Consider the following 16,960-nt stretch of genomic DNA (forward strand, 5'->3'; position numbering starts at 1 on the left):
ACTGTGAGTGGTGGAGGGCTGGGCACTGTGAGTGGTGGAGGGCTGGGCACTGTGAGTGGTGGAGGGCTACCCATCTGCTGCCAGCATCGCTGAGATCATGAAAAGCCTGCCTCAAGGTGCAGCCCACACCCCTCATGCCAGTGTAATTCGCCTCTTGGTGCCCAGGCAGCACCAGAGACCATCGCGGTGCAGACCGCCAACCGTGCAAGCTTTCCTGCGTCTACACACATTCAGCGCCTTCTCTGCCTTTGAGCACACAGTGAGGTGTTACCTCTTGCACCATGAAGGGTTCCAGTAAAACCAGAGCAAAATTCCCTTCTCGCAGCTACACAGGTAGAAGTTCTCTCCTCTCACCAGGCCGAGGACTTCCCCTGTTCACCTCCCAGGTCTCTCTCGGCTATGCTGAACCATCAACACCACTGCCTCGTGCTCGGGACCCTGTTTGGTTCTTTGTGTGAGAAAATACCCAGACCAAAGCAACCTCTGCTCAGAAAGGAACGAACAGGAAAGGATTTATTTGTCTTAAATTTCAAAGTCACAGTCCATCACTGATGAACATCAGGATGGAACTAGGAGGAGGAGGAGGAGGATCAGAAACTCAAGGTCATTCATGGTTACAAACCGAGTCCCAGGCTAGCCTGGGCTACAAGAGGCCCTGCCTTTAAACAAACAAACAACAAAACCAAACCAAAAACAAGCATGATGACATATATCTTTAATCCCAGCACCTGGGAGGCAGAGGCAGGGGATCTGCATTAAGTTTGAGGGGAGCCTGGTCAGTAAAGCCTGCTCCAAGCCAACCAGGGCTACATGGTCAGACCACATCTCAATAAGGGAAGGAAGGAAGGAAGGAAGAGATAGATGGCTTAGCAGTTTGCTGCTTTTATAGAGGACCCAGGTTTGATTCCCAGCACTCACTTGGGAGCTCACGACTGTCTATAATTCCTGTTCCAGATAATATGACACCCTCTTCTGGTCTCTCTGGGCACTGCATGCACATAGTACACAGACATACAGGTAAAACACCCATATGTATAAAATAAAAATTAGTATTTTCAATAACAACCTTGTGTATTTCCACTACTTAAGCTTCTTCTTTTCCCCCTTAAATGAATTGATTCCCTCTTTCCTTTTAATTATTTCTTTTGTGTGTAGGGGGGGTAGCAATCGGCATACAGGTGCATATGCAACTATGTGTGTACACGCATGTACATGTGTGTGCTCATCTGTATGTATGAAAATGAAGGCTAAAAAATGTCCTTGGGGGTCATTTTTCCGGTGCTGTCTACCTTGGGTTGGAGGAGGGGGCTAGTGCACATGAGGCCAGCACCCATGAAGGCCAGAAGAGAGAATAGGATGCCGGGAGCCGGGAACCAGGAGCCAATGATGTAGGTGCTATGCTATGACCTACTCGGGTCCTCTGGAAGAGCAGCAAGTGATTAAGTGCTCAGCTACCTCTCCAGCCCACATTGGATTTTTTGAGACAGACCTCTCAATGGACGGCCTGGAATTCTGCAAGTGAGCTAAGCTGGCTGACCATTGAGCCCCAGGGATCCACCCATATCCATTTCCCCAGTGCTGGGATTTTAAGAACATGCCACTGTGCCTAGATTATATGTGGTGCTGGGGATCCACACCTAGCCCTCACACTTGCTCAATAGGCACATTACTAACGGCCACTGTCCACACCTCCCTATCACCTCTCCTTCCTCATCTCCCTAGCTCTTTGCTCCCCTGCCCTCACGGCTGTTGCTTACTAATTCCCTGGCGGTAAACAGCAAACCACCCTCAGCCTCCAAGCCTCCTTCCTCCTCCTAAGTCTGCTTGAGCTACGGGCTGCACACAGCAAGTCACCCAGCTGAAAGGGCACATTTTCCTGGCTCCCCCGAGCAGAGTGTGGCTAAGAAACTGAGTCTGGCCAACAAGATACCAATGGAAGAGTTAAATAAGTCACCCAGGGGCTGGAAAGATAGCTTGGCAATTAGGTGTAGTTACCTTTGCAGGGGACCCAAGTTCAGCTCCCAGCACCCGTGTGAGGCAGCTCACCCCCACCTATAACTCCAGTTCCAGGGGCTCTGATGCGCTTTTCTGGCCTCTGCAGATACTGCAGGCACACACACATACCAACGTACAGACACATAGATGATTAAAAACAATAAATCATTAGAAGGTACTGGATTCAGCAATGCCAAGGGAGCAAAGAAGGAACTAGAGATCACACACAAAGGCCCTGGCTCACCTACATGGACACATCATCTCACACACATTCTGTGTGGAATCCAGTCAGCTTAGGTCTGGATGCGGGGTGCTTAGTCTCACTATTTTACAAATATCTGTAACCATAGCTTCAGTTCTGTTAGCCTTACCGATGATTAAGAGTTCTTGCTGCTTTCCCAGCGTGTGCACAGGGCAGCTCTAACAGCCTGTCGCTCCAGCTCCAGGGAGCACAACGCCCTCTGCTGGACTCCTCGGGCACCTGCATTCATGTGGCATACATTCACACAAAGACACACATAAATAAGTTTTAAAAATTATCTTTAAGTTGACTTTCTGAAATGCAAGGGCTTGGAACTTTGCTTGTTGCTGCTTTTTTTGGTCTTGCCAATAAGAAGCCATGCTGGATAGTATACTTCCTACAAATGATCCTCTCTCCCTCTCTGTGCTGCCAGAGAACAGGGCCCTCCACTGCCTTGTCTACTGTTGCCAAAGATTATCCTTACCAGGTATGAAGCACTCGGTAAGCACTCTCCGGGGAAGGGGCAGTCTGTGTAGTTGGGGTATTAGCATTTGTTTATGGAAGGGTATAAAGAACCTCGTACAGCTCTGACAGGACATCAAACGGGGCTGGAAGAGTAGCTCAGTGGCAGAACGTGAGCTCAGCTTGTGTAAGGTCCTGAGTTTAATCTCCATCATCAAGAAAAAAAAAAATCACACAGGAAAACAAAAATCTATAAATGTTAGCAGGCAGGAACTAATAGAACATGACTCTATCATAAACAATTTGGATAAAAAGCATCACACACACACACACACACACACACACAATAATTACAGCAATAGATGCACTCCAAACCCAAGTTTATGTAAGGGTCAGCGTTTATGTAAGGTCCAAGGCTTGGCCTTCATTACATGAGGACCTGACAATCAATTGGAAAAAGTAAAATGGGTCATATGTATCAACTAAAGTCTTCCGAAGAACTTCTTAAAACTGAGATGAGACGCCTGCACATGAACTAACTCTGGCACAGACCTGTACATGTAAAACAACACTTCCAGGCCGAACACCAAAAATAAAGGTCAGCAGAAACTACCTGGCAGGGAATGGCAGCCTCTGTGCCAGCACCAACCAAGCAGTCTCTTGTACAGAGATGCCTAAGTAACCTGGCCACACCAAATTCAATGGACTCGGGTGCTCCATCAGCCGCATCTGTAATGCCGTTCATTTCCTGCACACAGTGTGCAGAAAATCAACATAAATTTTGCCCTTGCAAACATCCACTGAAAACACTGGGTTGAAAGATCTGTATGCAAAGTCAAGTTTGGACATTAAACTCGTGCGCCGGACTGGAATACCAACAACCTCCAGGCAGAGGATCTGCAGGGAGCTGCCTGGATTTGGAAGATATATGGATGCTAATATTCTTTGTATGGTATGTAAGCCAGAAGTCAAAGGAGGTGCATATAAAACTCTATTACCTTGTGGATAGACAGATCTTGAAAAACATTTCTCATTTTTAGATAGTCTTCTCGGGCCTGACCTCAATATACAACTAGCTTTGAGAAAAAGACAGTTTACAAACCAAAAAAGAAGAGTATTGTTTCCTGAAAGTCACCCTCTGTTCTATGTATTTATAGTTATCTGGCTCATCAAGATGTAGAAATTTCTGGAATCAATATTGCGCAGTGCTACACAAACAACCATCATAAAACTTCAGCAAACTTTCAGAGACAAATAACAATGACAAAATGTGGCCAGCTTGGGTTGGGGACACTTCAGTTGGGAGCCTGCTTTGTTTTGAGACATAGTCACAGTAAGTAGCCCCGGTGGGAGAGGTGTGAACAGGAGGAGGTGATCTCAAAGCTGACAGGAAGCGCAGAGAGAGACAGAGAGACAGAGACAGACAGAGGGAGCGGGAAATGCACACACAGATAAGGCTGAGCAGGACACGGTCCCAAGGGCTCACATCCTACGGCCTCAAGGCCCTGCCTACTGCCTCTCATAACCACCAATGCCATCACCAGGAGTCCTTCTGTTAGGTTAGAGCCCTCACTGACCCAGCCAGCGCTGCACGGCATTTTACCTCTTCCTTCTTCTCAAGAGTCCCTGAATCCTATCAAGCTGACACCCAGCTAGATAGGTCCATCATGTGGACCTATCATGATAGGTCCTATGTGGGCTATCATGATAGCCCATCATGTGGCTAGAGATGTGGCTCAGTGGTTAAGAGCACTCACAGAGGACCTGAGTTCAGTTCCCAGCACCCGAGTCAGGCAGCTCACAACCGCCTTTAATTCAGCTCCAGCAGATCTGATGATCTCTCCCGGTCATCACCCACACACACACACACACACACACACACACACACACACACACACACACTATTTTTTAAAATACTACAGTCAGGCCATGGTAGTGCACACCTTAAATCCCAGCATTTGAGAGGCAGAAGCAGGCAGATCTCTGAGTTTGAGGCCACCTAGTCTACAGGACAAATTCCAGTACAGCTAGAGCTACAAAGAGAAACTCTGTCTCAAAAAAATAAATACATAAATAAATAAATAATATATACCATTTCTTTATTCGCTTCTTTCTGGTTCTCTTTATTCACCCCCAATTTTAATATTCAGCCTATAACACTGTACAGTCAGAGAAGGGAAGGTCAACTATTGAATGTTCTTTTAAGTGTGAATTGTGAGCCACGTGCAAACACTGGCTTGTTTAAATAGTAGACACAAGGTTGGAAGGAAGCCTGAAGTCCTTCAGATGCTTCTACAAGCAGGAAGACCCGAGTGTGATCCCAGAACGAGCACACACTGTGTGCTGGCTGTGATGATATGTGCTTGTGACCCTAGTGTTACAGAGGCAGAGCCAGGCTCGCTGGCCAGACACCCTAAACCAATCCGCATCTCAGGCCACTGAGACACTGTCTCAAAATAAGGTGGATGGTCCCTGAGGAATGACACCTAAGGTTGAGCTCTGACCTAAATGCACACACACAAACACGAATATTAGCTAGTCTAGAACACCCCATTCATATCAAATCCCCCCCCCCCCCAACAAGTGAGTACCATAGCTCCAGGGTATCGGGCCACCAAGCCACACAGCCTTCTGTCTGCTTTTGGGTTTGGAGCCTGGGGTTTTTCTTTGCTTTGTAAGGACAGGGTCTCTCCGTGTTTCCCTGACTGCCCTTATACCTGAGATCTAAAATTCAGGGCCAAAGGACTCGCTGAGCATGGATGTGAGGTAGTCTCAGCTTCGGTTCCCAAGTACCACAGTGAAAACAGGAAACCGAGTACACGCAGGGGCAACCATTTCCAAGAAGACATTACAACTTTTTTTAAAAGATTTGTTTTATTATTTATTTACATGTATGTAAATAAAGTATGACTCTGTGTGTGTGTACACATGCACAAGTGTGCACATACAAATAAAGGTGCCCACAGGAACCAGGAGAGAGAATCAGACCTCCTATAAGTAGAGTTACAGTGGTTGTGAGCCTCCTGATACAGGTGCTGGGAAGTAACTCACATCCTCTATAAGAGCAAGTATAGGCTGTTAACCACCGAACCACCTCCCCAGCCCAAGACACTCATGGCAGATGCTCTAACTTAAATAGTTCCTTTTTTTTTTTTCTCCCCAAGACAGGGTTTCTCTGTGTAGCCCTGGCTGTCCTGGAATTCACTCTGTAGTCCAGGCTGGCCTTGAACTCAGAAATCTGCCTGCCTCTGCCTCCCTAGTGCTGGGATTAAAGGCGTGCACCACCACGCCCGGCTAACTTAAATAGTTCTTATACATTACTCACACACTGACACAGTTACTTGTGAGCTCACATGCTTGATTCTTGAAATTTCTGGAAATTAACTTTATACCTAAACCTCGATTCTCTGCTGACATCCCAGGTAGGTGTGCTGCAGGCTGCTACCCAGCACACTGTCCTATGAACCTTGTGGAGAAGCTCCTCTCTTTAAACGCATGAGCAGTGAGGACAGCTAAAGGGACATAAAGCCAGCACACTCAAGAGAACCCTGGTAAGGCATACCTGCATGGGAAATGCTCCTTGCTCCTCAAAAACCTCAAGATTCTCAAGACCGGAAATTCAGTAACCCAGAGAGCCAGGAAGGGGGCTTCAGGGGTAAAATCGCCTGACGCGAGTAACAGTGACCTCAGTCCCAGAACCCGATTACAATCCCAGCACTCCTACAACACGAGCGGTGGGGATGGGAGAATCGCCGGAAACAGGGGGGTGAGCTAGCCTAGACTACCCATTAGCAGAAGCAATAAGAGATCCTTCCTCAACTAAGAGGAAGGAGAAAACCAATCCTAAATGTTGTCCTCACACATATGTGCACACACATGTACCACACTCTGCATGCCCCCCAAATAATAAAAAAATACATTTGAAAAAGAAAACAGAATTTGGGACTAGGTAGTGATGGAGCATGCCTTTAATCCCAGCACTCAGGAGGCAGAGGCAGGTGGAATTCTGAATTGGAGGCCAGCCTGGTCTACAGAGAGAGTTCCAGAACAGCTAGGGCTACACAGAGAAATCCTGTCTCAAAAGAAACCCTGAAGATATGGAACAGGAGATGGCTCAGCAGTTAATGGCACCTGCTGCTCTTGCACAAGACACAAGTATGGCTTCCAGCATCCACACGGGGAGGTTCCCAACTGCCTGTCACCTCTAGTTCTGTGCCCTCCTCTGACCTCTGAAGAGAGGTCTCAGTGAGCTGGAGCAATAGTTGCTCTTGCAGAGGACCGGGGTTCAGTTTCTACTACACACACAGCCACAGTCTTCTGACCCCCCGAGGTAGTAGGCATGCACACAGTACACATGCAGGCAAAACACGCACACACACAAACACAAACAGAGAGAGAGAGAGAGAGAGAGAGAGAGAGAGAGAGAGAGAGAGAGAGAGAGAGAGAGATCTTTAAAAAAAATAAAGAAAAATTAAAAATAAAAAAGATTTAATCTCTCTGTATTTAAAGAAAAATGAAGCAAACAAGGCTCTGTTCATTCTTATTTACTTATTTTTGGGATAACGGCACGATTCTTACCTTTGCAGGACTCTGTTCATTCTTATTAACTTATTTTTAGGATAACGGCACGGTTCTTACCTTTGCAGATAAGGCTTTCAAACTGTCTAGGAAGCGCTGCCAGAAATCCTTGAAGAGCGGGCGGTCGATCTTCTTCAGACTGTCTTTGGTGCTAGCGTCCACGCTCACATAGAGCTGAGTAACTGGTATGAGCTTCCTTGGGAATGGAAAGAGAAAGAAAATGGAAAAAAATGGTGCCTACGTCAGGAACTGTATGAAACGTACAGTCTGGAAGAGATGACACTACACTGCACTGCTCTGGAAGCATCCACTCTGCCCACCTGTCCGAAGCAACCATTCTGTTTTCTTTTGGACAGAGCCGGAAATGGAAGCCAAGGCCACGTGCAGTGAGGAATAGCACTCTGTCACTGTGAGACAGTCCCGGCCCCCTATGACGATGACTTTATAATGCGACACAAGAAGTCTCTGGTTATTTTTAAATGCCTGGACATGGAGGCTAATAAACCGAAAACATTAATCATCTGAAGCTGGCCCATCAGCTCTGCGTGCAGTCTAATGCAGCTGGAAGCCCACAACTGTGTAGCCAAGTGGAAATTTAAAGGCTCTCGGGAAAACCCGTTGTCCTGAACAGTGTTTTTCTGACGCAAGCACAGGAAGGTGTCTTTTCCCGAAGCGGACACAAATGAAAGGATGTTTTGCTAATGCAAGCACATGAAAGGACACATGATGAAGGGTTCCTCACTAACCACACACGTGTATTGGTTTGCCTTACACATGTTGTTGAGTTCCATTTGTCATGATGCCATGCAGAAAAGCACACTTCTGGTGGTGTGCTTGGTGGCTTGCCACTTCCTGGAACTTGGGCCAATTGGCAGAGTGATGTCAGCTGGGACAGACTCACATGGAGTTCTGCTAAGACAGACTCTCATGCCGAGGCAAGACCATGGGGGGCACGTGATGTTTGGAGGGAGTATAAATGGGACTCAATGGACTGTGAGAGGGACTAGCTTTGCAACACTTCTGGTCTAGTGTCTTCACTGATCTTCGCTTCACTGGAAGAGACACAGCAAAGAACTCCTGGCGTTCCTGCCAGTCCTGGTTCCTCCTGCTGATTTGGCTGAGGCCTAGCTGTTCCTACTAGGTCTTGCCACCACTACTGTTATCCCGAGACTACCAAACTGGCCTGCTGGTATATTTGTGAAGTTTGCAAGTGGATCCAGCTACTGGTGCTGACCTATAAACTGAACTGCTAATTTCCGCAACACAGTTGGGATTTGCTCCAAAGGACAATTTCTAAACAGGTTCACTCTCCCCTTAACCTAATAACCTCTTTTCCACTACCACTGATGGGGTAATGGGCTAGAAGGGAGGTTAAAGCATTTAAGAACCGTTATGAAAAATCAGGGTTGAGAAAAATTAAAAACTACAGTGTAGTGTCTAGATCAATGGGCCACCGATATCCTCAGGTAACTGGAGGAAACAGGACACAGCCCATGTACCTTATTCGGAGGGCACAGAGCCACACCCATGCTTTAGAAGTAGAAATGGGTTCAAGTCCGCTTCCCCTAGGTAAAGGATGACTGGCTGAAAAGATAGGGGTGTGTGTGTGTGTGTGTGTGTGTGTGTGTGTATACATGTGTGTGTGCTGCTCTTGTTTTGTTTTTCTGAGTCTAGCTCTCACCGTGTTGCCCAGGTTGATCTAAAACTTGCTATGTAGAAATTGCCTCTAACTCACCATCCTCCGGCCTCAGTCTTATCAGTGCTGGGATTACAGACATTTACCACCACATCCAACTTCTACTGGGAATCTTCATCAATACCATGGAGTCTCTAAGATGACTTGGTGGGTAAAGTAAAAGTCCTTGCTACCAAGCCTGCTGACCTAAGCTTTGTCCCCACAACCCACGTGGTAGAAGACAATTGTCTGGAAAGTTGTCCTCTGTGGAGATCACGGGCATGACATGGCAAACGCATATAAAGAAATGCACACAATACAATTTCCTTTTTTTTAAGTCTTTATAATCCCAGTGCTGCCAGCCTGGGCTTCAAAGTGAGACCTCCCTCCCCCTTCAAAACCTAGAGAAAGCAACGAAGACTATGCTGAAAGCTACCTCACATCTAGTATGGCCCCAGACGCCCAGTGCTTGGTCATAACCCTTCCTGGTCGGAGCAGAACCCGGCCTGACCTTTCTCCTGTGTACGTAACCGCTTAGCAGCAATTCTCAAAGGTCAGACATACTGAACAAGCATCAACTGCACACGGAAATCAGAAGTTCTGGCGGCTGGCACCGTGTTAAGTGTCTGAGATACAGGGTTGAGGACATCTCCAGCTCTCACTCCGGAGGCAAAGAAGAAAGACTGTCTCTAGGAACGGCAGAGCTCACTCTAAAAGGCTAGGCGGTAGCAAGGGGCCCTGAAGACATCTCCTAGGGCCTAGGGATCATATTTCTGCCTAGACATGGCCTCAGTAACAAAGACAGGTCACGAGGCTCCCAGCCTGACCCCCTCCCCCTACCTCTACACATAATATGTCAATAAAGAAGGCTATATATGGACTGGGGAGATGGCTCATAACTGCCCGTAACCGCCAATACCTTCTTCCAGCCTCTGAGGATGCCACGGCATACATGGTACATACACTAATAAGCAGACACACATACACATACAATCTAAATATTTTTAAAGAATGCTACACCATAGCCAGGCAGTGGTGGCGCACGCCTTTAATCCTAGCACTCGGGAGGCAGAGGCAGGTGGATTTCTGAGTTGGAGGCCAGCGCCTGGTCTACAGAGTGAGTTCCAGGACAACCAGGGCTACACAGAGAGACCCTGTCTTGAAAAACCAAAGGGGAAAAAAAAAGCTATACTGTAACTCCTCTGTCTGGAAACTCCATCACTATTTAGAGTGATGGAGAAGAAGAAGAAGATGTTGTAATACAACCTTAAACCCAACCCTCCCTCACTGTCATAAAGTCCAAGGGCTGTGCGGACACCATGATGGCACATTCTAGTTTCAGATTTCTGAGTGAAGTATGATCATACAGGGTGAGTAGAATCATGCAGCAGGTAAAGGCTAGCCTAGACCTGAATTTAGTCCCCAGGACCCAGGTGGTGGCCAGCCCCAGCTGAACAGTGACATCTGGACCAGGGTCAGGCCAGCCTTCCACTCTTCGCTGTCTATAAGGCAATAATGACCCTGGAGTGCAGTGACCCGGTAGCCTTACCTGATCTCCTCAGGGAACTGGGCATTGGTGACAAGGAAGCTGGAGATCCCGTGCTGGTGGAGCAGCTTCAAAAGTCTGTTGATTTCTGGGTACATGATCGGCTCGCCCACGAGCGACAGGGCACAGTGCTTGACCTCCATCCCCTCTTCGAAGCGCTCCGCCTTGAGGCCTGGCACGCCTGAGAGAGCAGTGACGAAAATCAGAGCAGGCACAAGCCCAGAGAGCATGGCTTCCATGACCACTAATGATGCTCTGATTTCACAGGGAAAACCCCATTTTTATTGTTTAAACAGGAGCTCAATCTGTGGCCCAAGCAGGTTGGAAACTCTCAGTAATCCTCCTGTGTCAGCACACACACACACACACACACACACACACACACACCACACACCTGCCCCCATTACTGAGATTACAGGATTGGGCCACCACACCCACCTTAAAACTTAATTCTCTTCTTTTCAAAAAATGTTTTCATTTTATGGGTGCCTGTACGCACCATATTCGTGCAGTGCCCCAGGAGACCAGGAGAGGGCATCCGCTCACCTGGAGCTGGAGCTAATGGATAGTGAGCTAGCTGCCTTGTGGGTGCTGGGAACAGATCCCACGCCCTCTGCAAGAGCAGTATGTGCTCTGAACCACTCAGCCATCTCTCGAGTCCTGAAACCTGAATGTGGGGATGAAGGGATAGTCTAGTGGGTGAAAGCTCTTGTTTTCACAACCAATTAAGGACCTGGGTTCAAAGGGAGTAGACACAGGAGTGTGGGACTGTGAGAGACCCTGTCTAAAAGAATGGGGAAGGGGCAGTTATAGGGCAAGACACCCAGCATCCTGCTTTGAACTTTTCTTGGGAGCCCATGCCCGCTCCTGCACACCCCTACCTCCAGACTGTGAATATAGTATCCACCTCAAAGAATTTTGTTAGGATTAAATTAAAAAATAAATGTAAAGACTTCCATGACACTTAGGAGACAGCACCTCTGTGAGTTCAAAGCCAGCCTGGCCTACTTAGTAAGACCCGGTGGTCTCAAAAATAAGTAATTCTTTTCCTATGAGACCCTTTCACTAAGAACTAGCTATTATAATAATACCTTGATCCTAGTTTATTGAATATCACAATCAACTAAGTATCAGATGGAAAAGTGGCTCAGTCAATAAAATGCTTGCTAAACAAGCATGAGGACCTGAGTTTGATCCTCGGGATCCCTGTTTAAAAAAAAAAAAGCAAGAGAAACTGGTCGAAGCCTTTAATCCCAATACTCAGAAGCCAGGGGCAGGTAGATCTCTGTGAGTTCAAGGCCAGTCTGGTCAACATAGCTCATCCCAGAGCAGCCAGGGCTACACAGTGAGACCCTGTCTCAAAAACGACAAACGGTGTGGGTGGTGGCTCCTCAGGTACCATAGAGAGGCAGAGACAGTCAAGTGTCTAGGGTTCGGTGTCAGGCAGCCTACTTGGTAAGTTCCAGGCCACTGATAGACCCTGTCTCAAAACCAACAAAAAAACAACCAACCCAGGATGGGCAGGGTCTGAAGAAAGATAACCAAGCCTGCCTGTGAGTGCTCGTCCAAGCTGTGGACAGGCAGTGGGAGTGAGCTGCTGGGCATCAGTGGGCAGGTGCTGCCGGCCGGGGGGGGGGGGGGTGTAGGGAGACCCACCTACGCCACCCTACTGGCTCCTGAAAGCCTTTCAGCCTCCTTCCAACAACCAGACACACAGACACACACACACACACACACACACACTGAGTAATGTCACTATCGCCCCAGCAAAAACAAAGAACTTAAAACATACCTGGAAATATAAATATGCAAGTAAACCACCATTGCTCCTCCCACCCCCACCCCCCCATCTAAAGACCAGGAAGCAGACGAAAATTCCAAAAACGACAGATGCCATCTTTTGTGTGCCTGACACTTAGCATGTGCATTTCCCATCAGTATTTCTGAGTGAGTTTTTCCTTGCGTTATCGAAATCTAAGATTTAACTCAAATCCAAGTTTTAAATAAAACTTGATCCTTAAACTCAGTCTGTGTTGCCAAGACAACCCACGCCCTGCCTGACAGTGCCGGTTAGCTGTAAATTCCCCAAGAGCAGCAGGAGAGGGGTGGGTTTACCCTGAACTGCAAAATCAGACTCCAACTCTGAATATGGGACAAGGGTACGTTGGCTAGACCTGGGGGTTAGGGGCAGAGGCACTGGGTTCAACTTCTGACTCTACTATGGAGTTAGTCTGGCATCCACAGGCAGGCCCCAGACTTCTCCTCCCCTAATGTTGAACATGGTGAGCAGAGGAGGAGACCGTGAACAAGAATTAAATTAGGGGCTGGGGATGTGGCTCCATTGGTCAAGTGCATGCCTCGCAGGCAGGGGGCACATTTCTGTAACCCCAGCATTTAGGAGGAGGAGGCAGAGGAAACAAGTCCAAGGCTATCCTCAGCGACCTGCTGAGGGGGGGGGGGCAGCTTGGGCTACATAAGTCTTTGATGCAACCCCATCTCTCTACCCTTGCATGCACGCACAGATAAAAATAAACAAGTAAGCAAAAATGAAGGCTTGCTGGTGACACAGAGCAAGATGGTGGAGGGACTGGGGACGCAGCTAGTGTGATGTGGGTTCCAGCCGAGGCCGTCTGGAAGGAATCACCGGCATGGTGTTTGGCTGATTGGATATGTGCTTGGGAGGAGAAGGTGTCCTGTCCCAGAGAAGCTTCGAGCGTGTGGCCTGAGCAACAGAGCTCTGAACAACAGAGACAAAGCAAGCAACGAACCCAACAAAACAACCAACAGAAACCCCTGGGGGTAGCATGCAAAAGGAAGAGTGCATACGGCATTCAAAGTCAGACAAGAAGTGGAACTGTCTGTCAGACAGCTAAACAGATACGCAATGCTCAAATGTGGGTTCTAGAGAGACAGCTTCAAGAATCGACACAGACACACAGAGACAGACACAGACATAGACACACACACACACACACACACACAGAGACAACACAAATACATATAAACAAGCACAAACACAATGCAAGCATACACACCACACATGCACACGCACACGCATACAATCCAATTCACAAGATCTTAACCCTTTCGAGTTTTCCTGGTTTCACGGTTGCTAAGCAACTTCTGGGCCATTTCTCTCATCCTGGGCAGCTTCCTCCCTCTGATCCATCACCACAACAGTCTTCAGACAAACGAAGGAGCAAACTTTATCTCACAGATAGATGCCAAAGCAAGCAGAGCTCGGGGATTTAGCCTAACATTGAGCAAACCATGGCACACAAACATGATGAATGACGCACTAATCCACATACAACATCCTTATTGCTTTTTTGTTGCTTGAGGCGAGCTCTCCCTGTGAAATCTAAGATGGCTTCAAACTATGTAGCCTAGGCTATGCTAGAAGCTACTATTCTCCTGCCTCAGTTTCCTGAGTACCAGGACTATAGGTGAGCCTCACCATGCCTGGTTCATAATCAAATATGAGACATTCAGCCGGGCGTGGTGGCGCACGCCTTTAATCCCAGCACTCGGGAGACAGAAGCAGGTGGATTTGTGAGTTCGAGGTCAGCCTGGTCTACAGAGTGAGTTCCAGGACAGCCAAGGCTACAGAGAAACCTTGTCTCGAAAAAAACAAAAAAACAAAAAAAAAAAAGAGAGAGAGAGATTCTTTTATTTTCGTAATGACACAGGTCGACGGCTGAGAGTGACAGCCGAGACATAAGTTTGATGAAGACTTCACAATGCCAGGTGCGTGTATGTGTTTGTATTGGTACCATGTGCATGGCCAGAGTAGACACCAGAGGAAAACCTCCTTCCTCAGGCACCATCCATCTTGTTGAAACGGGGTCTCTTGTCACCCTGTAGACCACCAAGGAGGCAAAGCTGGCTGGCAGGGAGCCCTGGGGTGCCATCTGCCGCTGTCTTCTCAGCATGCGCATGCCACCATACCCAGATCTCTTAGATGGGTTCTGGAAACTGAACTTAGGGCCTCAATCTTATACAACCTCAGGGTTTTGTTTTGTCATCCCCTACCCCTTTCTTTGAACCTTAAGCCAGGTTCAGAGAACAGGGGCTAGAGAGGTGGCTCAGGGGTTAAGAATGCGTGCTGCTCTCGCGGAGAAGCTGGGTTTGGTCTGAGCAGTCACATGGCAGCTCAAACCCCTCTGTGACTCAAGTTCCAAGAGATCTGATGCTCTTTTTCTGGCCTTGGTGGGCACCAGGCATGCACATGGTGCACATACATCCATGCAGGCAAAACACGCATACATATAAAGGAAAGGAAAGAAAAAGCAAACAAGCCACGGGTGTTTCCGCACCTCCGTGTCACTTTCCAACACAGCCTGTGGCAAGCCATTTGTGTGTCTGCTCTAAGTAAGAAAAGAAATGAACAGAAATGAACATAAAAGCTAGCAACAAATGTCGATTTCACTTACATCTCCAAGACCCCCGACATTCTTAACAATGCGGTTGCCCCTTGGTGCCTCAGGACTGATCCTCTGAGACCGTGTGTGCCTGCCAGGGTGGTGTTAGGGGCGGGGAGGCGGAGCATAATTTGAAAAGATGCTGAGCCGCCCTGACGTTCTGACCTGCTTCTGACCATCAACACACAGTCAACTGTGCTTGTGTATAAAGGAGATACTGTGAGAAGAAAGCTATCTTAATGACTGGGTGAAAGAGACAATGACTGCCCACGCGACTGAGAGCAGGGTTTGGAAAAAGGAAATCAGAGAGTATCTTCAAAGCCTGCTCTAGGCTGGGCAGGACGCTAATGTTAGAAAACCAGAGACAACGGGCAACAAGACCCATGGTCCATCCTGTCCTCAAAAGTAGAATGCTGAGATAAGCGAGTCACGCCATGGAGAGACCGGTGCCTTCCCAGCAGGGTGGGGAGGCACACTAGAGGACAAAAGACATTCTTTTCCTTGTTGGTTGGTGAGTTTTGAATTTGGAGGGGTTTGTTTTGTTTTATTTTGTTTGAGCTGGGGACACATGCAGCCCAGACTGCCCTTGAATTTAATATGTATCCAAGGACTACCTAGAACTCCTGACCCTACTGCCTGTCCCTTCCCAAGTGCTAGGATTACAAGATGCACCACCATGCCTGGTTTATGTGGTCTAGGGATCGCTCCCAGGGCTTCACGAACATGCCAGGCAAGCGCTCTCTGCCTTAACCACACCCTCAGGCTGACAGTCACTGATGTTAAAGGGTGGGGCCCTCTAAAGGCAAGCCAGGGTGGAGATGCCCGGAGCTGCAGCTAAGAGGAAAGGGGCTTCAAGAATGGACGGACACACACGCACTTTGCAATTTACGAAGGAGGAGAATGGGAAGAGAGGGGAGAGGAGGGGAGGGGAGGGGAGAGGAGGGGAGGGGAGGAAAAGGACAAAGAAGAACTAGAACTGTTTCTAAGCATTTCTGGTTACACCATACAAATACCAAAGTATTTTATATATATATATATATATATATATATATATGCCTAAATGACACTGATAGATGTCCCCCTGCCTTTCCCTCTTTCTCTGTCCCTGTCCCCTCCCACCCACCTCTCTTTTCAGTTTTATGAAACAGGGTCTCAAACTCACCATCCTCTGCCACAGTCTCCTGCTGGGATGACGGCAGTGGACACAGACACCCAACCAATAAATCTATTCTGATGCCTCCCAATCAACTTCAAATATCATTGACCTTAGGAAAGAGCTACGTCTGAAACCTTGGAAAAGGGGTGGGGTATCTGCAGCCCCGTTTCTAGAGCCACCTTCTTAGTGGGCTCCAACAATGCAGGACAATTCACCAGTGCGCACAGTATATAAAACCATCATGCCCCAAGTCCATGCCATCTGTCTCGTTGGCACCCAAGGTCAACACTGCAGATTCCTGGAATCCTGTGAGAAACACACATTTGCTAGCCATGGTGGCCCACACCTGTCACCCCAGGCCTCAGCCCGAGCTACACACAAGACCCTCATCTCAAAGAGAAAGAAAAGAAAGCAGAATGAGAAAAGCAAAGGTCTGTACATTCACAGGCCTCAGCTCGCTAGACTTCCCCTCTGGGAAGTTGGTGTCTGAACGGCCGCAGATGGTTCTGACTCACAGGAAAGGCTGGAGCCAGAGCTCCCAGTGAAGCCAAATCTGTGTAAGGATTCGGCAGAACTGAACTGGAAAACTCGAAAGTGAAGGACTGAGTTTCTGCTACGTCACTGTGGGCCACAGGAAGGCGTTTTATTAAGAGCACCATCACACTTCTCATGGGGCATCCATTCATACACCCTTTTATGAATGGTTAGTAAGGAGGCAACTCCACCTCACTAACCATTTTATTTTTGGTTTGGTTTGCTCATACATATATACATACATATTACCATTTTGATTCTTTTAGGCAAGGACTCCCTATGTAGACCAACCTGGCCTTTAAATTCAGAGATCCACCTGCCTCTGCCTCCTGAGTGCTGGCATTAAAGGTTT

At 47.9% G+C, this 16,960-nt stretch overlaps 1 protein-coding gene across 2 annotated transcripts in view; it reads right to left on the reverse strand.

Annotated features, from left to right (window-relative positions):
- The window catches only part of LOC110313163 (S-adenosyl-L-methionine-dependent tRNA 4-demethylwyosine synthase), an 88,407-nt gene that overhangs the window by 36,632 nt on the left and 34,815 nt on the right, over positions 1 to 16,960 (reverse strand). For both annotated transcript variants that reach the window (XM_029533928.1, XM_029533927.1), the window contains exons 12-13: positions 10,501 to 10,678; positions 7,337 to 7,472 (exon numbers count right to left, since the gene is read on the reverse strand). In XM_029533928.1, the coding sequence (XP_029389788.1) occupies positions 7,337 to 7,472; positions 10,501 to 10,678 (314 nt within the window). The remainder of the gene's footprint in view (positions 1 to 7,336; positions 7,473 to 10,500; positions 10,679 to 16,960) is intronic.

Source organism: Mus pahari, chromosome 23 (genome assembly GCF_900095145.1).
Source record: "Mus pahari chromosome 23, PAHARI_EIJ_v1.1, whole genome shotgun sequence".
NCBI classification, from domain to species: Eukaryota; Metazoa; Chordata; class Mammalia; order Rodentia; family Muridae; genus Mus; species Mus pahari.